This window comes from Schistocerca serialis, chromosome 2 (genome assembly GCF_023864345.2).
Source record: "Schistocerca serialis cubense isolate TAMUIC-IGC-003099 chromosome 2, iqSchSeri2.2, whole genome shotgun sequence".
Lineage (NCBI taxonomy): Eukaryota > Metazoa > Arthropoda > Insecta > Orthoptera > Acrididae > Schistocerca > Schistocerca serialis.
The window spans coordinates 679142626-679167447 of NC_064639.1; the positions used below are offsets into that span (position 1 = coordinate 679142626).

The following is a 24822-nucleotide window of genomic DNA, read 5'->3' on the forward strand; positions in this document are numbered from 1 at the left end:
AACAATGAAACTAGTCACTTTTGAGTCCAAATATACACGGAGAAATTTGTTCTCAACTTAGTTGTCAAGCTGGCAGTAAAGTCAGAATTAACTTCTTGTAACTTAGGTCCACAGTCTGTTTTGTACAACAATTTCAATGTAATACCATTAACAATCATCTATAAACTTATCAGGAAAACATAATGAGATGAGAACAGTAGCTTCAGCTGCAAACTTGGGAATCTGCTAACACATACATACTTACAAATAACTGGAGTCATGACATGGCACAGACATGAGTTACAAGCAATGGTGCCCTTGTAGGACTGTACCCCTTTTTACAACTTGTTAAGGAATCACAGGTATTTATACTACACATAATGCCAAATTCAAAATGCATGCAAGCATGGAAGTTGTAATTGGAATGGCAGAGGTAATACTTACAATGGAGATAACACTGACAGAAGTAACATAATGGCTTCACCTGTGTTACTGTTCATGCACATTACATGCCTTGAACATGGCACCAATTATTTGTAAGTAAATCAGAGTACATAGTAACTGTCTGCACTATTGTAGTCTCCCCATTATCTTTTCCTTATACACATGTCTTATATGTTTGTAGGTGCTTCACAACAGCATAATGTCAAATTTTCAATAGCAAAATGAAAACTTCTGCAGCAATAAGCAGAATAAATTGATTTGTTTTGCTTACTAGATAGCTTTGCTTCAAGCCCCTCTAGCAGAAGAGCGTCTACTTAAAATTATTTTGTGTAAAACAGATGGTTCCGGGTGTTGGTTGCACAACTGAGGGTATCATCAAAACTTTTTAGTAACTGAAAGAAAGGACTCTAGTCGCCAGAATTTCAATCTGATCAACAAAGACTGCTGAGACTACTCTTTGGTTATGACACTGAATCTAATTCAGCTATCTACCTCTGTCATGATTCTTTGCTTATCGCTCAGTCTGTGGCACAACATGCTGGATTTCTATGGCTGCTTCACTACCCATGCCATTTGGAGCCTCAACTCAACCACCAGTTTTCTGAACTTTGTAGATGGAAGTTATCCTTCAAAAACACTCTTCACTCCTGAAATTATCCTCCTGAAATTATCCCAGTCTCCACCCGATCTCCACCCAACAGTTTCCACCCCCTCTGTCCTACCGCATTCTCCCTATCCTCGTCTCCCACCCTCTGTCAATACACCTGCCCATTCTTCCCGGCTCTTCTCCTTTTCTGCTTCTTTTGCCCCCTCTCCCCATCTCCCAGCCCCACAGCCTCCCGACACTGCACCTGTTGGCTGTCTAGTGCCTGGACACTCTGCCAGACAGTGCTCCTCTCTTCCCCCACCAGTACACTGCTATCCTTTCCCCCTCTCTGCCCTCTCCAGACTGCTGCTTCCATTCCACGGGACAGTTGCATTCTGGTCCGAGTTGCCAGAGATGGCAGTCATGTGTGCATAAGGTGTGCTTACTTCTGTGAGTGAATGTGTGTATGTTTCTTTTTCTAATGAAGACTGTAGCTAAAAGCTAACGTGTAAGTTTTTAATTGTGCCTGTCTGCAGCTTAACTTGTAATCTTAATGGTAAGTATCAGCTACGTTTTCCTTACATTGTAGAAACTGAAACCAAACTAGTCTTATTTCTATGCCATAATGCTTTGGGTTACTGATTTACATCTACATTCATCCTCTGCAAATTGCTGTGAAGTGAAATGCAGAGGTTATTTCCCAATGTACCACACATTACAATTTTTTCCCATTCCATTTGCAACCGAAGCTCTAGAAGAATGTGTGCTTAAATGCTTCTGTAAGTGCTGTAACTAGTCTATTCATATCTTTGCGACAATTCGTATGAAGAGGTTACAGTATATTCCCATATCCCTCACTTAATACTGGTTCATGAAACTTTGTAAGTAGGTTTCCATGGGATAGATGGTGTCTATCTTCAAGTGTCTGCCAGTTCAGTTTTTTGGCAATTCCATGGCATTCTCCCATGGGCCAAACAAACATTCATGCTGCGCTTCTTTGTGTATACTGAATATTCACAGTTAAACCTATTCGGTATGGTTCACACTAGTGTGTTGTCAGAAATCTCCTTAACAGAGTGACTATTTTCCCAGTATCCTACCAATGAACTGAAGGAGTCCACCCGCTTTACCTATGATTCAGATTATGTGATTGTTCCATTTCCTGGGCATACAAATTCATACACCCAAGTGTTTGTAAGAATTGACTGATTCCAACTGTGACTCACTGATATTGTCAAGACATACCCACACTCAAGCCCAAACCTGAAAGCAGGGTGATCAATGAAATACAATACTTGGCACGGAGAGCACATTTATGGAACTGACCGCCTGGATGGAGACTGAAGTTATTTATGTTAACACCATATGTTCCAAATGCTGGGATTTATACAAACATCAGAAATTCTAGAACAGGCCTGTTCAGGAGGCGGCTAGGTGACCACGACTGCTCACACTCACTCACTGCCCGTGTAGTGAGAGTTTGTGGTAGAATGTCACAGTCAGACGTCATAATGCATCACAGGGGCAGTGCAAATTGTACACTCTCTTCAGAGGAATAACTGTGAGTTAAGGTCACCATAGCCTTAGTTTGTATTTATGCTGCATCCTCACTGCTAACACATAGCACCTCACTGCCAGTCTGGTGCCTTGTTGCTTTTACACTGCAGCCTCGCTGCTCGTCGGGAGCAATTACTCTGTAGCTATTCATTTATCAAGCAGAGTCGAACATGGCACTGCTGAAGTGACCTTGAAGCAGCCAATCAAGTTTCTGGACATTTGGTGACCACCACAATGTGAAACACAAACCAACTTGATATCATCTCCCGGCACGGATCACAGTGAGCAGCGGTGGTGCACATTAAATGAACTGATAAGCTGCAGTGGGTTTGATTCATCATCATCAGGCCATGCCAGCAAGCAGCAAGGTGGCAGCATAAATACACCCTTAGACGAGGCACATATACTTACTGGCACAGTGCTTAAAGTGGTAAGTAGCTCTTTTTAAATCAATGAAAAGCAAGATTATGGCCGTGTTAGAAAGTGCGATGTGAAGGTCAAACACACCAATATCAGTTTACACGATTTCAGTGCAGGATACCTAGCTACAGTCAGACCTGCAGTGGTACAGGCAGTTGCATGATAAAGTTCATAATGAAATTTCACTTAGCAAAAATTTCAATGACATAACAGGTTTGCTGCTACGATTACGTCAATGTCTGGACCTACATACTTGTGTGGGCAACATTTTTCCGCAGTGGAGAGAACAAAATATATCCACAGAAGCTCATTCACAAACTGTAACTTAAAAGCTCACCTGTGAATTAAGAGTGCTTAGAAGGTGCTACCAGACATTGGTGTTTCAGTGAAAAGCAAAATAAATAGTGTTAACTGACATTGAGAGTATTTATGTTCAACATGTGAATAAAATAATCACGAAATACTAGTTTATGTAGGTATTAATTAGTCACCGTGAAGTGATACATCTCCATAGAACTATCATTAGCAAGCCAGTTTGCACAAGCATACCAGTTAATTGGCCTATTCTAGTATACACAAACATTACAAATGTAAGATATTTTAAGAACCTTCCAGAAATGATAAATACTAAATAACAAATAATTGCTAGCAGTTGGGTTTGAAGTGGTTCCAGCACAGAAACTTCCTGGAAGATTAAAACTGTGTGCCAGACCAAGCCTCGAACTCGGGACCTTTGCCTTTCGCGGGCAAGTGCTCTACCACGTGCCCGCGAAAGGCAAAGGTCCTGAGTTCGAGTCTCGGTCTGGCACAGAGTTTTAATCTGCCAGGAAGTTTCATATCAGCGCACACTCCACTGCCAAGTGAAAATTTCATTCTGGTTCTAGCACTGCCCCCCACATACTAGTGAAACTGTGACCCACTCTTTCAGAAGTTCTCACTGTAGCCAAAACACCACCCTGGATTGAGATCTTCAGAAAGCACTGGCAGGTCCTCATATTCTGGTGTAGTGTTACATCCTCTTCACTATGGTAGCCCCTAATGTCGATGCTTCATGAGCAATGAGAGGAGGTGGGGGTCTTAAGCTTCCTTGAATCTCCAACGGCCGATCTGCACCTCTGGTTGTAACACAGCTTCGTAAGAAGGACACAGTGACATCTCTGTGCTTTTATCTTCTTGATGACGGATCATAATCCTTGACTTCATATGTGATGTCTAACAAGCAACAAAGGCTTCAATCCAGCCCAAAGTAGCACTCACTAGTAACTTTTCTGATAGTCCCACTTTTTACACAGGCGTAAAAATCCATACCTAGTCTTCTAGGGTGTATGTGCTTGGTGTTATAGTGCTCTCGCACTTCCTCCTGGGTGTTCAGTGCCATATGCAAGGCATCTGTCTCGCTTCTTCAGTCCTGGTGGTGATGAGCTTCTGTAGTCATCCTGAGTATCATCTGCTTAAAATGAGAACACTGTATCCATTGACAATTCAGTCTCATAATTGTGGAGCAGAAAGAATGGTGTACAGCCTGTAGCGTCTTGCTTCGTCATGGAGTGTGCGAATGTCACTACAGGCAATACTGTATCCCAGTCTCTCCGTTCAACATTAACGTACATCAAGAGTATATCTGCCACTATCTTATTAAGCACTCTGTGAGGCCATTCTTCTGTGGATGGTAGCCAGTTGTCGTCTTGTGGGTGATGTTGCAATGTGAAATTACCTCCGATGTACAGGGTTGATATTCATGGCCGCTATCTCTTGGTTACCTGGTCCAACAGCTCTGGTTGCCATAAAATGTTGTATCTCTTCTCGCACTGCCTGCCATATACGAAAGGCGAGGCCATACTGATATCCCACAACTGCCAAAGGAAACATACTACTCGTTTCATCCAATTCTTTCTATTACTTCTCCTCGATGCACTGGCACCACTTAACGATTTCCTCAGCTGTCGTGACATCTTTTACCAGAAAAGCCCCGTACTTGTCTTCTGCACCTCCTTTCATAAAATGTGAGACTCTGTCAGCTACTGTCATATTTGGATTCACAATGTGGCATAGGGCTAAGGCCCTGTTGTATAACTGTTCTTCCACGAGCAGAATTGCTGCTGCTTGTTGCAAATATTTTCTTCAGCTCTCCCTGTAATTTATCCCCACTATTGAGCTTCTTTCGTTTCTGTCGAATCAATGCTGAGCTGTGCTGTCCAAGTAAAAGTAAACATTTGCCAAACACATCATATCATCCCACCTGTTATATCTGGCATCTTGGTTGAATCCTTTCAGCCATTTTGTTGGGTCGTGGTCAGTGTCCCTGTAAAAAAATGATGGATTCCTCATGTGCAGCTGATTTACTGCTGGCTTGGAATTCATTGGTGCCGGCTTGGAATTCATTGGTGCCTTGAATATACAGACTCTGGGAACAATGTACAGCTCATATTCTGGTTGCTGTCCATTTAGGTGACAGCTTTTACATTGTCTAATTGGAGTCACAGTGCTGTTTTGAACTATCCAGCATCTCCACCAAATAATGTCATGTCATAATCACAATCAAGTCCAAATCCAAAAGCAGGGTCACTAGTAAAGTATAGCATTTAACACTGAAAGCATGTATATTACAAACACCAATATACAGAGAGAACAGAACTCCCAAACGGAGTGTGCTGCTATCTATACAAACATCAAATATTGCAGAGTGCTGGTATTTATTCAAATACTCAATGCTGCAAAATACACAAACATCTCAAACATGAGGTATTTCAAGAACCTTCCACAAATGATAAATACTAAACAAAAAATAACTGCTACTGGTTGGGTTTAACTGGCACTCCACAGTGTGGCAGCCAACGATGTTAATCTCTTCGCTGCATTACATGCGCCACAGCTCATGGGTAACACTGTAGTCACAGGATACTACTCTCAAATCTTGCCATGGTATTTGTGGAGCTTATTTCAAATAGCACTACATAATTTGTAAAAAAAAAATCTGAGGTTACTATTAGTATTGCCTCCCACCTCGTTACTATACAACATGAGCAGCAAGGGCCTCAACACACTTCCCTGTGATGTGCCTGAAGTTACTGCTACACCTACCAATGCATCTCCATCCAAGATAACACACTGTGTCTTCCAAACAAGAAATCCTCAATCCAGTCACAAATTTCGTTTGATACCTCATACGACCGTACTTTTGATAATAAGCTTAGGTGTACTGCTGAGTCAAATGCTTTTCAACAACTGAGTAATACTGCATCTCCCTGACTGTCTCGATCCATGGCTTTCAGGACGTCTTGTGATAAAAATGCAAGTTGGGTTTCACACAATCCATGTTTTCAGAATTCATGCTGGTTGTCATGGAGGAGATCACTCTTTTGAGATACCCTATCACATTTGAGTTTAGAATATGTTCTAAGAGTCTACAACAATTTTCAAAGCATCAGTGTCTGCAGCTGCGATGAATTTTTAAAAAGATTTCATGATGCCTTCAGCTGCCATTCTCTTTATTTCATATACGATTGTACAATTTCAGCCTTAGGCCATTTTCAAGTATTTAAAACAGAAGCCTTACATATAAGAGCTTTGCAACAACTGCTCGAAAGTAATATGCTCCTAAAATAGTGTAAAACATCTCTAATTTATTTTATGAGCATAACATGGAGTCATCAGAGCAACGACATACATGGCATAATTTACTACTAAAAAATCATCCTAAGTTAAATGTGCAAGTACATCTACAGATATTACTTGTTCCTATATCAAAATCAAAAAGTGTCACTAATGTATAATGCTTCCGTTTCAGATAACTGAAAATGGTCTAAGGCTGAAATTGTACAATCGTACTTGAAATTAAAAAAAAAAAAATGGCAGCTGAAGGCATCATGAAATCTTTTAAAAATTTTGTCGATCACTTCTATCTTTCTTGTAAAAGGGTGTGATGTAAGCTTGCTTTCTTTCTTTTTGCTTAAGTATCTTAGTACTTTATGGTTGATAAGGGGCCTAACTCAGTCACAAGATATAGAATCTGACACATTCCATTGGGTCCTAGGGCGTTGTTCAATTTTTGTGACGAGCTGTTTATCAACATTGCTGGTGCAGTAACACTCATCTTTGGAACAGAGCAAGAATTAAACAGGGACAAGATCCTGTATCTTCCTTCATAAGAGAACACTTGAAAGCAAAATTCAGCACTTCTGCTTCTGCATAACTACCCTCAATTTCAGCTCCTCACTGTCCAAGAGTGTCTGGACACTAATTATGAAGACACTCACTTTCTTTACGTATGACTGGAATTTCTTTGATTTTTGTGAGAGGTTTTTGATAAGATTTGATATGGTAGTCACTGAAGGCTTCAAATGTTGCCCTTCTGATTATCAAATGTGTTTAATTTAGAATCTATTAGATGGTTGTACACTCCTATGAAGTAAAATGACAACTGCAAGAGGACCGCCTACCACATAATTAAAATGAAAGTTATAGTGAAAAGAAGTAGGTGACACAAATGAAACAAGGTTACAAATTAATGTTCCCTTAATATCAATAGCGCCCTGAGATGATGGCAGGTGGGGGAGGGGGGGGGGGGGGGGGGAGGGGGGGAGGGCGCAGCCTGTGGTGCTATAGTGCCTATATGAGTTCAACAAAGGTGTTGTTTCGACACTTCACCTGAAGTTCATGGGACTGATAAGCACTGACATGTCGCATCTTTATGACGAACTCATTCAGCTGGAAACCAGAGAGATTTACATTAATTATCTAAGCAATTTAACTGCCTAATAATTAGGTCAAAGTTCTCAGCATAAAGATTGCAATGACATCAATGAAATTTTGTTTTTACATTGTAAACAACATAAGCAATGTGTTAATGTTATATATATTTCCAAAGTAGTTGCATTGTGCGTTTTTTTATAAAAACGGATTAGTATACCACAATAAATTTCTTTGTTGCAGATAGTCTACCACCAACAGCAACTAATTCGAAGCTCGTGGTAGACTATCCAAAACAAAGAAATTTACTGTGGCATACTAATCGATAGGCACATCAGAGAGTATGGTACATTTTACACATACAATTAACTAGAAAGGTTTCTGCAAGACATGTGTCACATGTGTTGAATGCTAATCCAAAGGAAATGTAGAAAAAGATTCCCAACAATGGCTGCACCATTATGGTAAGAACCTAACAGATTTTATTACTGTATTTGTGATATGAGTAAACCATGCCATGTCAGAAATGAAACAGTGATCAAAGCAGTTCATGAAAGCTGCTAGCCTTGCACAAAAATGATGAAACTTGATTCATTTTGCAGGGAGGTTATGACCACAGTATTCTGGAATGTACAAGGGATGATTTTTTTGCTTTAACTGATAAGGTTCTGTTGACCTGTTGAATGGAATATCTATTTTCCTGAAGACTGCTTTTTAATAGGAGAGCTGCTCAGACACATACTCAGAATCGGTAAATGTGTATGCTCCACATACAAGTGTCTTAAGTACACTCGCGGTTTGCGATGGATGCTGAAATTTTAAAGACTACACACATAAATCTCTGTGAGCAAGCTTGCAGTAAACTGAATTAATTCCACAATTTGCTCTCAGTAAGCAGCACCCTGTCAGACATGGGAGGTTCGTAGCTGCAACATCAAGAGCGCTGTCTGCTGGAAGTGAGGTTGGTTTAATCATTGAGATCATAGCGCATGTGCTAAATGTGTACGTGGCACTAATAAATGTGGATTACTGATATCAATCTTCAATGGCTCAGCTGAAGATATCTTGCAGGTAGCCAAACAAAATACTGTGTGTGGTTGAGAACAATGACTGGCTGTACTCCAGAACCATCATCAAATAGGCATTACATAGCGAAAATTTCAAGATCCAATTCCTAGTTCTTGGAACTGCTGTTTCCTTTGTGAGGGAGGGTGAAGAATAGTTTTCAACAGACTGGGGAGGAGGGCAGACCACTCAAATCTCTGGATGTCTCATATGATATCCACAAAGGTCTTTTAGCAATGGTAAAGCTACAAGCTACAGGATTTGAAAAGTGAATTTGTGGCTACAAAACATTCTGATCAAATAAGAAGTTATGACAGTAATAGATGGGTACCAATATTTCATATAGACTTCCCAGAATTGCACAACAGGGTAGGGATTTACTTGAAAATAATGAACAAAGTTCAGTGTTGAAAAATAAATTCATATGTTATGACAGAATAAAACTCAGTTTCACAAACAGGCTAGATCTTTTTCTTGTCTTTGTTGGTATGGATATACATTGTTACTGCTTAGTAAGCTGGTGACCAATATCTACAGTAGGTGTACTCATCTTTACATACAAAAAAAGCACTGACACCTGGTGTTTGGCACAACTCACAGAGTTTGGTATAAAAAGGGCAGTCGTAAGTCAGATGTATCCAGTCATTAAAGGCTCATCTAACAAATGCACGGATGCTCTAACTTTTTCTGATAGACTATTTACTATTTCATGATATTTTCTACTTCTGTGACAGTAGTATCCATCCATTATGCCCACAATTCTTTGATGGCTTTAGCTGATGAAAGTCTATAACACATCTACTTAAGCTGAGGCCACAGACATTAGGCTACATGTATTCATATCTGTTCTAAACAATGTTGCTATTTGTTAGTATGAGGCAGTCTTTAAGATTGCCCAAATACAGCTTTATCACTGCATTCAGTATCTTGTAAGCCATAACAAGACCCTCTCACTTCTCTTTTTGTAACATTGTACTGGTTTTGGCACAATCAAATGATGCTGCAATTCTCCATTTCAATTTTTTTAAAGGCCAATAGCGAGAACTTGCACATCAACTCTCTCAGCTCGCTCGGTATCAGTACACACTTACAGTTTAGTGTTTTATGTGTATATTTGCTATATTGATGAACTGTGATTTGCAGTAATTAGATACTAATGACCTGTAATGAATGTGAAAATCAATAGTTCGAATAAACATAAAAATTGACAAAGACATGGTCTCTCTTTCTTCATTATACAGTATACAAAGCAGTCACTATGACCTCAGACAACATATCTTATTTCAGCCAGTCACTGGATTATATACTAATGACATGACAGTTCACTTAAGCAGAGCACCAATTGCCTCAGTAACCTTGATTCAGTTGTAAAGCAACCATGACACAAAGCCTGCAGACTTTTGACCTCAACACCTATTAGTCCTTGTGCATTGGGTTTCAAGGGATGTCTATACATCAGAGTATGTGAAAATTGCTAGCTACATTCACAAAGAAGGTTGCTTAGAACAGTGTATCTATAATTAGCAATTCAGGTTGCAGGGGAGGCAGTCTAGATGTATGCCTAGCAGTACGCTTTCGCGTGTGACAGAAAAGGTCAGTGTCATATCAAACTCATTCAGCAATAAACTGTCAAAGGAAGTGAAAATGTGAAAGTCAGTGACAGTATAGCCTATACTTTGAGGTCAACAGACACTCTATCAGCATACAAACGAATTCAAAGGAGCAGAATGATTACTCTCATGAAAACAGATGTCATGGTGTGGCATTTCAGCTAGTACTGAACAAGCTGCTGCAACAGTGATAGGTTTGCAAAACCAATCGCTTGAAGATAAACAAATGAAGCCACAAGCAATTATCGAATTGAGTAAAGTAATCATGGCATGGTACATCTGTCATTTTGACAATATGACCATCATAAACCATTCATATCTGATCACTGTATTGACTCCATTCTGCTCGTTAGTTGGAATGGTGTCAAGCATGATAAAGTGTCAGCTTTCATTGTCCATAAAGCCACGAATGCAAGGACCACATGATCCCCATCCCTTGCATGCTTAGTGACAAAATGTACTGCTGCTTAAGGAAATTGAAGTATGTTGTAGGTGTAACACTCGACCTTGCTTTTCCTCACATCAATGAGCAAAATTTAAAAAATATAAAATTAAAATTTTAGAAGATTCGTATGAATTCTAGCATTCGATACCACCTGTCAGCTTTGAGTCATAATACACTTAAGCACCAAGAAAACTGGTACAGGCATGCATATTCAAATACAGAGATATGTAAACAGGCAGAATATGGTGCTGCAGTCGGCAATGCCTACAGAAGACAACAAGTATCTGGAGCAGTTGTTAGATCGATTACTGCTGCTAAAATGGCAGGTTATCAAGATTTAAGTGAGTCTGAATGTGGTGTTATAGTCAGCGGACAAGCAATGGAACACAGCATCTCCAATGTAGCAATGAAGTGGGGATTTTCCTATATGACCGACTCAATGAAACATCATTGCTATGGGCTTTCGGAGCTGAAGGCCCACTTGTGTACCCTTGATGACTGTACGACACAAAGCATTATGCCTGCCAGGGCCTGTCAACACTGACATCGGACCGTTGATGACTGGAAATATGTTGCCTGGTTGAACAAGTCTCTTTTCAAATTGTATCAAGTGGATGGATGTGTACGGGAATGGAGACAACCTCATGAATCCATGGACCCTGCATGTCAGCAGGGAATTGTTCAAGCTGGTGGAGGCTCTGTAATGGTGTAGAGTGTGTGCAGATGGGGTGATATGGGACCCCTGATGCGTCTAGACACGGCACTGATAGGTGACATGTATGTAAGCATCCTATTTGATCACCTGCATCCATTCATGTGCTTTGTGCATTCCGACGGACTTGGGCAATTCCAGCAGGACAATATGACACCCCATACGTCCAGAATTGCTACTGAGTGGCTCCAGGAACACTCTTCTGACTTCTTAAACACTTCCAATGGCCACCAAACTCTCCAAACATGAACATTATTGAGCATATCTGGGATGCCTTGCAATGTTCAGAAGAGTTCCCCCCCAACCCCCCTCGTACTCTTATGGATTTACGGACAGCCCTGCAGGATTCATTGTGTCAGTTCTCTCCAGCACTACATCAGATGCCATGTTGTGTTGCGGCACTTCTGCGTGCTCATGGGGGATCCTACATGATATTAGGCAAGTGTAATAGTTTCTTTGGCTCTTCTATGTATAATGTGATAGTGTTTGATGACGACAAGCTTGTATGTTGCATTCAAATGTTTGTCTTGTTGGGTAGCACTTGTAGTGCTAGCTTTTGCATGGTTTGTATGGGGCACTTGTGTTAGTTTGTGCTCTCTTAGCAGAAGGCACTTTGATTTGTGGCCTATGGGTGTGTTACATTAGAACTTAGTCTTGTTATGAGTACCATGGTGATTACACTCATGTTGGAACACTGTGTTATTTTGGTTATGGGCTTGAATGTGAAGATCAATAGCTGCACATAGTGGGAGAGGACAACAAATATGGCTACGACCATTGACTTCCTGCAAAAATGTGGTGTAATACCTGAGTACTGTAAATACTATATATCTATTCTATCACTTGAGCCTTGTCCCGCAATTACGCAGGGTCAGCCATCGTTATTCGGATTTGGCATGTTAATGTTCAAGGGGTGGTTGGATGCCCTTCCTGCCGCCACCCTGTGGCCCCTGGAACGGAATTAGTGTACCCCAACTGTCTGCATCGAGTGTAATCCATGGAAAAGTGCGGAAGTGTGCAGATGTCTGCCAGCCGTGTAACGGAGGAGGAACATAGGAACAGCCCGGTATTCACCTAGTGGGATGTGGAAAACCGCATAAAAACCACACCCAGGCTGGCCGGCACATCGGCCCTCGTCGTTAATCCACCGGGCGGATTTGATCTTGGGCCGGCGCGCCTACCCGAGTCCAGGAAGCAGCGCGTTAGCGCTCTTGGCTACCCTGGAGGGTACTATAAATACCATATAGGTGGTTGAGTTATTCAGCTGACAAAAGTCTTGCCAAAAATGCCATTTGGAGAATACAAGTGGATGTGTCAAAGAGATTGTGTGTGATGGTCTCTTCAAAGTGACACGTGATATGAGAAGTCGAGACTTTCAATTCCATCCATTATTACATTAACTTTTCATTTTTGTTACAAATCATCCATTTCTTTTGTAGTGCATGAAACAGGATGGAGTGAGCAGACTGTTTGTGGGGAGTCTGTTAAGTATAGTTGCCCAGGCAGCTGTTTTGTAATGGGGGATGTTCAGAGGTAGTTTTCAGAGTTGCTCCAGTCCCCTCTCTGTGTCCACCTCTTCATCTCTCTCTCTCTTTCTCTCTCTCTCTCTCTCTCTCTCTCTCTCCCCCCCCCCTCCTTCATCCTCCCACCTCTCTTTATTCATCTCCTCTTCCCCCTCCCTCTGACCCTCCTGTCCTTCCCTATATGTGTTCTCCCCCCCCCCCCCCCCCCACTGTCCTTTCTCCCTATCCATTTCCTCCTGTACCTCTCTCTGCCCATCCCCTACTCTCTCCATCTCAAACTTCTACCAGCTGTGCCCTGCAAAAGGTCAATAAACCACGTTGATACTATTCTCTCAATATGCATGTCATTCAGAGCAGTCTATGCATCAGGTACTTGAAAACAGTTTTCTGCCTCTAATGTGTAGGCTGCCCAGGTAAACAGGTCGATAAGGTAAGCCAATACTATTCCTGCACAGCAGGGCCTCCACATCAGGGCACGAAAATCAATTTTTTGCCTATATCTCTGCTCCCGTTAGAGCTAGGAGCTTCTATTCCCCACAGCGATGATACTCATTGGGTGTGCTGTTTGTACACAATTTCAGTTAAATTGATCAAAGACTTTTGGAGAAAATGCTGGGCGTCCACACACACACACACACACACACACACACACACACACACACACACACACACAAGCTGCTTTACACACTTGGTGTTTGGGGCATAATTACAAATTATAAAACACCTGTAGAGTTTTGATATTGTAACTGAAATAGTGTGTACATGGAAATAGTGTGTACATAAAGGTTATTACATAAGGTTTGGATTTCTGCAGTCACTGTGCAGGCATACATCAGCTGGTGGCCATGAAAGGAGCTGCACATAGCAATTAAAAATGTTCCTTGTTCGCCTGACTGTTCAACAGAGGGCATAGACTGCTGCATATTATGAAGTGTGCAATTCTGTTGTCGTGGTGCAGAGATGGTGGTGTACTGTGAATGGCGTCAATGCTACAATTTATCCAGATATAACAAAGAATTGTCACAGAAACGTAATGACCGTAGGCTCAGTAAAAGGTGCAATAAAAACTGGTCATCCATCCATGTCTCAGTCTGATGATAAAGTGGCAAATGTGCAGGAAGTATTTGTATCCACAGCTCTTCAAAATTAACACGTCAGGCAGCAAGTGAAAGTGGACTCACAAAGTATGTGGTATGTCAGATCTTGCATACAGAATTGAATTATCAAACATGAAAACCTCATTGATTTAATACTGAGTTGTCATGAAGATTGGCCTCACCTGTTTAACTAAATCATCTGGAGTGACAAGACCATATCCCACATGGGATGTTTCATCAATTGACAGAGTTGCCATTATTGAGCAGAACAGGATCCTGGTATTACGGTGGAGAAGATGCCATCACACACAAAAGTGACTGGGTGGTGTGGAATGACTGCCACAAATGTTATCATGCCATTTATCCTGTGTGACACAATGAAGGCAGAGTGCTAAACACAGCTGCTTGAAAATTATATGTGGCCCACAGTACCTGCATTGAATAACATCGAAGACATTACTTTTATGCAAGATGGCACACCACGTCACTTTGAAAATAATATTCATGTGTGATTGGATAAGATAATGGTTGGAAAGATACAGACCTCATGAGTGGCCAGCAAAAAGTCCAGACCAAACACTATGTGACTTAAGAGACTAAGGAAGTCACACAAAATCTAAATCTGGATGGTTGGACAAGGATTTCAACTGTCACTCTCCTGAATGTGAATCCAGTGTGTTAACCAACACATCTCTGAGGAGAAGGGGTGAGTGGGGAGGGGGGGGGGGGTGTACACTAGTGTCAGATGGGCTTGTTTCATTTGAGAGGTTGGGAAGGAGAGATTACAGTCATTTTATCATTTAGCTGCTAATCATAGGGTTGAGTTCAAGAATTATGAGAAGAGGGCTTGCAAGAATATGATGGAAATGTACTGGGAGAGCCGCGAACACTGTGGTTTTTTTTTTTTGGGGGGGGGGGGGGGGGGGGCACACTCACATTCTCCCAACACTTCTTTATGAGTATTGCTGGTGGAAGTGTGTCCCTATTTGTTACTCATTCATCCAAAAGGTTATGTATTTAAATTAATAGGGACAACGCATAGGCTGAGGGTATTAGTTGAATGGTAGGGGGTGGTTTAGATTATTAGTTTGCCTTATTTCTGTAATTTTTATATTGCTGTTGTTATTGTGGTCTTCAGTCCAGAAACTGGTTTGTTGCAGCTTTCCATGCTACCCTACGCTGTGCAAGCTTCTTCATCTCGAAGTACCTACTACAACCTACATCCTTCTGAATCTGCTTAGTGTATTTAGCTCTTGGTCTCCCTCTACAATTTTTACCCTCTACGCTGCCCTCCAATACTAAATAGGTGATCCCTTGATGCCTCAGAACATGTCCTATCAATCGATCCCTTCTTCTAGTCAAGTTGTGCCATAAATTCCCTCTTCTCCCCAGTTCAGTACCTCCTCATTAGTTACATGATCTATCCACCTAATCTTCAGCATTCTTCTGTAGCACCACATTTCAAAAGCTTCTATTCTCTTCTTGTTTCAACTATTTATCATCCATGTTTCACTTCCATACATGGCTACACTCCATACAAATACTTTCAGAAAAGACTTCCTGGCACTTAAATCTGTACTCGATGTTAACAAATTTCTCTTCTTCAGAAATTCTTTCCTCACCATTGCCAGGCTACATTTTATATCCTCTCTACTTCAACCAGCATCAGTTATTTTGCTCCCCACACAGAAAAACACATCTACTACTTTAAGTGTGTCATTTCCTAATCTAATTCCCTCAGCATCACCTGATTTAATTAGACTATATTACATTATCCTCATTTTGCTTTTGTTGATGCTGATCTCATATCCTAGTCTCAAGAGACTGTCCATTCTGTTTAACTGTTCTTCCAGGTTCTTTGCCATTTCTGACAGAATTACAACTTCATCGGCAAACTTCAAAGTTTTAATTTCTTCTCCATGGATTTTAATTAATTTTTCTTTTGTTTCCTTAACTGCTTGAATAACACCGGGTATAGGCTACAACCCTGCCTCACTCCCTTCCCAACCAATGCTTCCCTTTCATGCCCCTCGACTCTTATAACTGCCATCTGGTTTCTGTACAAATTGTAAATAGACTTTCGCTCCCTGTATTTTACGCCGGCCAGCTTCGGAATTTGAAGGAGAGTATTCCAGTCAACATTGACAAAAGCTTTCTCTAACTCTACAAATGCTAGAAAGGTAGGTTTGCCTTTCCTTAATCTATCTTCTAAGATAAGACGTAGGGTCAGTATTGCCTCTCATGTTCCAACATTTCTATGGAATCCAAACTGATCTTCCCCAAGGTCAGCTTGTACCAGCTTTTCCATTCATCTGTAAAGAATTCGTGTTAGTATTTTGCAGTTGCAACTTATTGAATTGGTAGTTCGGTAATTTTCACACCTGTCAACACCTGCTTGCTTTGGGTTTGGAATTATTATATTCTTCTCGAAGGCTGAGGGTATTTTGTCTGTCTCATACATCTTGCTCACCTGATGGTAGAGTTTTGTCAGGGCTGGCTATCCCAAGGCTCTCAGTAGTTGTAATGGAATGTTGTCTACTCCCGGGGCCTTGTTTCGATTCAGGTCTTTCAGTGCTCTGTCAAACTCGTCACGCCGTATCATATCCCCTATTTCATCTTCATCTATGTCCTCTTTCATTTCCATAATATTGCTTTCCAGTACATGCCCTTGTATAGACCCTCTATGTACTCCTTCCACCTTTCTGCTTCCCCTTCTTTGCTTATAACTGGTTTTCCATCTGAGCTCTCAATCTTCATACAAGTAGTTCTCTTAATTTTCCTGTAGGCAGTATCTATCTCACCCCTAGTGATGTATGTAAAGCTGAAATACTAAACACCTTTTTCCAAAGCTGTTTCACAGAGGAAGACCGCACTGCAGTTCCTTCTCTAAATCCTCGCACAAACGAAAAAATGGCTGACATCGAAATAAGTGTCCAAGGAATAGAAAAGCAACTGGAATCACTCAACAGATGAAAGTCCACTGGACCTGACAGGATACCAATTCGATTCTACACAGAGTACGCGAAAGAACTTGCCCCCCTTCTAACAGCCATGTACCGCAAGTCTCTAGAGGAACGGAAGGTTCCAAATGATTGGAAAAGAGCACAGGTAGTCCCAGTCTTCAAGAAGGGTCATCGAGCAGATGCGCAAAACTATAGACCTATATCTCTGACGTCGATCTGTTGTAGAATTTTGGAACATGTTTTTTGCTCGAGTATCATGTCGTTTTTGGAAACCCAGAATCTACTATGTAGGAATCAACATGGATTCCAGAAACAGCGATCGTGTGAGACCCAACTCGCTTTATTTGTTCATGAGACCCAGAAAATATTAGATACAGGCTCCCAGGTAGATGCTATTTTTCTTGACTTCCGGAAGGCGTTCGATACAGTTCCGCGCTGTCGCCTGATAAACAAAGTAAGAGCCTACGGAATATCAGACCAGCTGTGTGGCTGGATTGAAGAGTTTTTAGCAAACAGAACACAGCACGTTGTTATCAATGGAGAGATATCTACAGATGTTAAAGTAACCTCTGGCGTGCCACAGGGGAGTGTTATGGGATCATTGCTTTTCACAATATATATAAATCACCTAGTAGATAGTGTCGGAAGTTCCATGCGGCTTTTCGCGGATGATGCTGTAGTATACAGAGAAGTTGCAGCATTAGAAAATTGTAGCGAAATGCAGGAAAATCTGCAGCGGATAGGCACTTGGTGCAGGGAGTGGCAACTGACCCTTAACATAGACAAATGTAATGTATTGCGAATACATAGAAAGAAGGATCCTTTATTGTATGATTATATGATAGCGGAACAAACACTGGTAGCAGTTACTTCTGTAAAATACCTGGGAGTATGCATGCGGAACGATTTGAAGTGGAATGATCATATAAAATTAATTGTTGGTAAGGCGGGTACCAGGTTGAGATTCATTGGGAGAGTCCTTAGAAAATGTAGTCCATCAACAAAGGAGGTGGCTTATACAAAACACTCGTTCGACCTATACTTGAGTATTGCTCATCAGTGTGGGATCCGTACCAGATCGGGTTGACGGAGGAGATAGAGAAGATCCAAAGAAGAGAGGCATGTTTCGTCACAGGGTTATTTGGTAACCGTGATAGCATTACGGAGATGTTTAACAAACTCAAGTGGCAGACTCTGCAAGAGAGGCGCTCTGCATCGCGGTTCAGTCGTTCTTCCCGCGAACCATACGCGACTGGAACAGGAAAGGGAGGTAATGACCGTGGCACGTAAAGTGCCCTCTGCCACACACTGTTGGGTGGCTTGCGGAGTATAAATGTAGATGTAGATGTATGCCTCTACATCCTTACATTTGTCCTCTAGCCATCCCTCCTTAGCCAGTTTGCTCCTCCTGTCAATCTCATTTTTGAGACGTTTGTATTCCTTTTTGCCTGCTTCATTTACTGCATTTTTATATTTTCTCCTTTGATCAATTACATTCAATATCTCTTCTGTTACCCAAGGACTTCTACCAGCCCTCGTCTTTTTACCTACTTGATCCTCTGCTGCCTTCACTATTTCATCTCTCAAAGCATTATATTAAGTTTTTTATTTTAATTTTATTGTGTGTTTTTTTTCCTTTAAGATTTTGTTTTCCGTTTGCTTTGTTGACAGGAAATGGATTCATTGGCTTTTGGATTGGAGGATAACATTGGTTGTGATGTTGGGTTTAAGGATTTTTTTAAAATTGTGTTGACAGGTGTGGTAGGGCCTAATTTTATTTCTGTGCACAGTGTCAAACTTTGTTGGATAGGGTTTCATTTTTTGTTTCTTTTTTTGTTTTTTGTTTTTATGTAATTTTTGAATTGATTTTTAAGTTATAGTATTTTATTCTGTTTTGTTTGTGGTTATATCTTTTCTTCTTTCCTTTTTGTCTCGACCTCTTTTGTTAAAGCTGCATATTATCTGTGCTAAATTAATGTTGATCAATATATTATTTTGTATTTTTTTATTGTAAAAGTGTTTATGTACGGTATCAGTGCAGTCAAGGCCTGCCTGTCAGTCACCAGGAGTACCTTCCTTTAGCTTTATTAACACCCTGATGTTGAGAAAAACAGTTTGTTCCTGGAAATTCTTCCAATTATGCCATCTTATACTGGATATTATCACATTAAAATTTGATTCTCTTCTATGTTCTGTATGAAAGGTGTTACATGATGATCCAACAAATCCCCTTAATATCCATGGGTACATTCCCCTACTTCAGGTTGTGACATGTGGATAGATTTGCAATGAGGTAGTTAGAGTAGGAAATCTTATGTACTGGTACATTTATTAGTACTCAAGAGAGATGAACAATGAATAGGTATTTCCAAACACAACACAGCAAGCTCAAATGTATGATGGCTACAGAGATAATCAGATTACATCTCTTTATTAGAGGTGTGACAAAAATGGATCTTACTTTGTTAGTAGTTGACATGAACTTCAGTTTTCTGTGACACTGAATAATCACAAGGCATTGCACTAAGTTACAATACAGAAAAATGGAAAAAAATCCACTACTCTGGGCCCCAGTCAATAAGACTGGGTAACTCACCTGATCATCAGATTTAGGGGGATCCAAAATGTCATGAAGAGAAAAATCAGAGCTTCTCAAAAACTCTCAAGACTAAGAGTATATTTTACATGGGAATGCTCAACAGGAACACATTACAGAAACTAGGTAAATTTAAACAACTGATAAATACCAGGGATAAATACAATATCAAAATACTAGCAATTCAGGAAACATAATAACGAGAACAACTGTTAATTGGAAAACTATATAATGTACAAGAGCAAACCAGCTATAATAATTCCAGAAAAATATCTCAAACTCTTCGAAACTGAACATGTACTATACAGATCAATACTGGACTCTGTAACACATTTCACCTTAAAATCAGAAAAAATATCAACACTTAGTTGTTTGGTATCCACACCAATATAAAAGGTTATGCAATGATTGCAATCGAGCTGGTGTTTGACATGGCTGCCTCTGATGGGGTTGACCAAGCATGTGGCAGGACTGGAATAGGAAGTGCCGGATGGGTAGATTGGGTAGGTCCTGCATCTGGGTCTTCCACAGGGACATGATCCCTTTTGCAAGGGGGTTGGAACTGGGAGTGGTGTAGGGATGTGCAAGGATGTTGTGGAGGTTGGGTGGGTGACAGAACATCATTTTAAGAGGGTAGGAAGAATCTTGGGTAGGATGTCCATTTTATCTGAGTAGGATGATAGGCAAAGCCCTCACAAAGGATGTGGTTAAACTGATCCTGCCTGAGGCAGCAGTGGGTCATAAAGGGAGTAGTCCCACGTAGCTGGTTCTTGGGGGTCATGCAAGGATATGGCACAGGAAATCTGTTTGTGAACTGTGTCTGTGGGATAGTACCAATCTGTCAAGACCTTTGTGAGACCCTCAGCATACTGGACAAGAGAGTTCTCGTCACTTCAGACACACCGTCCCCTGGTGGCCAGGCTATGTGGAACCAATTTTTTGGTGTGGAAGGAATGGCAGTTGTCTACGAGGCGCTACATCACCCACACAAGGTCCACAATATCCTGGTCCAGCCCTATGCCACTTCCAATCCCAACCTCTTGCAACAAGGAGCATATCCTTATGGATGATTCAGGTGCAGACCTGCCCAATCCACCAAGATCTTCCTGTTCTAGTCCTGTAACAGACATATCCTATCCAGCAGAGACAGGGCACCTGTGAAAGCAGCCTTATACTATACCAGCTCTGCTGCAATCACTGCTCATCCTTTTACACTGTTATGCCTGCCAACAAGCAGTCCACCATCATAACTAGCCACTGACAAACTGTTACCAAGAGCAAAGTGGAGTACCCTGTGGCACAACATGCCGCTGAACATATCATGCTAGCTTCCAATAGCTGCTTCACAACCCAGGCCATCTGGATCCTCCCCTCCACCACCAGCTTTTCTGAAATGTGCTGATGGGAGTTGTAAATCACACCTTCCACCCCTAAAACTATCCTGGCCTCAACCTATAGTAACCTACTGTGCCCACACCCTCCACCCACCACTTCCTGTCCCCTATGTCCTGCCATCTCCTCCCAATTCATGTCCCTCATCCTCATTGTGTGCCACTCTCTGCCAATGCACCCACTGATTTTTTCGCCTTCTTTGCTCCTCTCCTTTTCGGTTCCCATCCCTCACAGATTCCCAACACTACACCTGGCTGTCATCTAGCCCTGCACACTCCACCAGACAGCACTCTTCTCTGCCTCCACCCATACCCCCTTTCGCTTTGCCACCCGGGATTGCTGCTTTCATTCAACATGAGAGTTGCATTCTTGCCACAGTACCCGGAAATAGAAGTCATGTGCAAGTTAGGCATGCCTCCTTGTGTGAATGCATGTGTGTTTTCTTTTCTGAAGAAGGTTCTGGCTGAAAGCTCGATGTGTAACAGTCTTTTCGTTGCGCTTGTCTCCAATTCTACAAGCAGAAAGTTTTAAATACCCGAGAGAGATTACATAGAAAACAGGACTGAACTTATCATCCAATGAAGAAAGCATACAGACTCACATGGAACCACAGCAACAAAAGAAACATCTCCATCAATGCCAAATTAATACACTAGTCATACCAGAGGCCTTGTACACCTCAGAATGTTAGTAATCAATGGAAGAACAAAATCAAGGACATAGGAAAACAGAGAGGAAAATAGGCCAGTGAAAAAGTTCTAGGGTCCAGTTCCAGGGTGGCTACTCAAACTTGAGAAAAAAACCACACCTGTGAATTCCAGGAATAAGGAGCAAGATGGTGTCATAAGAAGTTCCTGATAATAAATGACGAGTAGGTGGTGGGGAGGGGGGGGGGGGGAGGAGAGGGAGAGCATCTCACAAAAATAATGACTTTTCTTTCCTCTTGCATAACCCTTCTGGCCTTAACCTTCATTATTCACTGTCATTAACCATCTACCCCTTCCCAGTTCTATTCCAGCACTACACAGCCCGCTATTCCACCAACACACCTTCAGTCTTTTTACATCTCTCCTATTCTGCTACCACACATTCCTCCCCCCCCCCCCCCCGCCCCACCTTCCCTCCCCCTTCCCACTGTGACCTCCCAACTGCAACTAGCTGCTCTACCCTCTCTCCACCTCATCCCTGTATGCTCCCTCAAGCGGCACTTTATGGACCCCAACCTCGACCCTGCTATCTCTCCCCCTCCCTGCCCCAGCCACCTCCTTACCCCCCAACACCCACTTGCCTTTCCCATCATGCACTGCTGCTCACAGTCTGGCTTCAGCTGCCTGAGTGTGTGCGAGTTGCGTCTTTGGTCCCTTAATTCCCAGGTGCTTTCCAACTTGTATCATCTCTCAAATACAATTCTTTAACCTACAGTTTTAATTCTTCACTTCTCATTTCATATGTTCTTGAATTTTTTTATTGTAAAAGAATATCTCTTTCATGTATCCAAGTACAAGCCCTAATGCATTTAATCACATAAAATGAAAATCAAGAGAGATGAAATGTTAGAATATGACTTGTTTACTTGTCTCTGTAGGAAGAACAAATATTTAAAGTTACATTCAACTCTAAGATGATAGGTGAGATGGCTTGGTTGACTTGACATGGAATGTGTCTCCTCAATGCAATTTACTTTTCAAGCAAAAGGCCCAATCACAGATCAACTGACCCTACTGATATTGGGCATCTTTGTCGTGTACATAATGATGGTATGGTTTTTGACATCATACGTGCAAAGACAGTAAGAGAACAGAGTACTAGCTACATTTCTTTTGCTTCTCTGTATTAATTTTTGGAATGAAGGTGGGTGTGACAGATTGATCTATGGTTTATTCCAAGGTAAAGGTTGGATGAAAAGTGACAGTTTGCTTATAACTTGGCAAAGTGATATCGAACACTTAATAGCATCATACATGGTGTCACGTAGAACCACACACAAATTTCCACATATGATCCACAAGAAAAATTTCCCACCACCAGTTATATTTTTTAACAGAGTTTTAAAATTTCCACTTAACAACAGGCAAATTATTCACTGACTGGATGCATGGCCCAAATAAAGACCAAAATGCCCTATCTCACAATTTGTAGAATGACACTTCTCATGGAAGAAATAAAAATTTGTGTACATCTAGTTCAGGAAAAAACCACATCAGTGCTAGTCTCTGGCATGAAGTGAGTGGTGCCAAGACTTCTATCTAGATGTCTCAGTTAAATCAGTTTGTTTACAAATAAGCTCACTGCATGTTAACGATATTCAGGCTACAACTATAGCCACCTAGTTATGTTAACTTTTTTATGTTTTCCATCAAGTTAAACAAGTCATTACAGTATCTGCAGAATCAAAATAATAGATACGCCACAGATGCTTACCTTGCAAAGGTGAAATTGTCAGCAATATCTCCTCTCGTTCCATTAGTGTGATACTGGTAAAACCTTAGGTATGTCCAGCTTACTAGCAAACCAGACATAAACATAGTCGGATATGTGCCTTCCAGTAGTCCAATTAACCACAACACTAGTGACATGAATAAAACACTGAGAGGAACGTTCCTGTTCGTTAGTTTTCCTAGAGGTGTCTTAAGAATAATGTGATCAGGCATTATTTGCTTTACGGCTACTGACACACCAGCAATATAACCAGCCAAACCATGTATATGGACGGTAAACAACAGGTCTGGATTAAATGTACACATATAAAGTATTAAATAAAACAGAGCACTTAACAAGGCAACACCAATATTTGTAATTGCAAAAAATGTCATCATCTCAAACGCACCCCATAACGGTTCAATTAGTTTTCCACACAACCCTACTGTGATAATATCAACACACACTTCCCAGAAATGAAGTTCAAGGAAACAATACGTAAATGCTGTCCATATCCAGAACACAGGTGGCAGGAGGTAGCCTGGTGTCACACTTAGTACACGAACAGCTTCTTCCGAAAAAGAGAAAAAGTAACAACACAAAACCACCACACATATAAACTTAACAGACAGACTCGTATTTCCCAAGAGAGCGACAAATTGCTGACGTATAAAGGGAATATTTTTCGTGAAGCCTCTGACAGAAGCCATTTTTAACCAACATGGCATGACATTAAAATCTCTGATGCAAATATTCAGCAAAGATGGGACATCCTATGTTTATGTTTATCTATAGCTACTACGGAGTTCAGAGATATTGCTTCTTTTTCTCTTTTTAATATAAATTTGATCCTACAACTGAGAATATAAATAATATCGATCTAAAATCGTCATTCCATGGTCAAGTCACTGCTTTTTCAATCCCTATTGTATTGCGTACTTAAAGTCGAGCCAAACTGGACGTTACGGAACGAAACGGGACATGAAAATATTCTACAAATCATAGCCTACACCGCACAAGCCGGAGCAATCAATATAACAACACCATGCAGCTGTCAAATAAGGGGGCCGGACTCGCAGAATGGATGTCTCAGGTATCACTGCACATTAAAAAATTACGCTGTTTTACTCTCTAATACATGCAAAAGTGCATTTAACACATGCACAAAACAAAGAAGCACTGATAAAACTTTTAACAGGTCTCGGATATGGTGAAATACGAAACCGGAGCATTATGCACAGCGCAGAAATCAAGTATAGTGTATAACAGAACATGTCATATGTTCATACACAAATAGCTACAATGCTATGATTAACAAATGTGCAC

The 24822-nt window shown here is 41.1% G+C and overlaps 1 protein-coding gene across 1 annotated transcript in view; it reads right to left on the reverse strand.

Moving 5' to 3' along the window:
- The window catches only part of LOC126457785 (transmembrane protein 115), a 46615-nt gene extending 22310 nt beyond the window's left edge, over positions 1-24305 (reverse strand). The window contains exon 1 of the mRNA XM_050094369.1: positions 23500-24305. Coding sequence (XP_049950326.1) covers positions 23500-24224 — 725 coding nt within the window. The 5' untranslated portion in view covers positions 24225-24305. The remainder of the gene's footprint in view (positions 1-23499) is intronic.
- Positions 24306-24822: the final 517 nt, after the last annotated feature.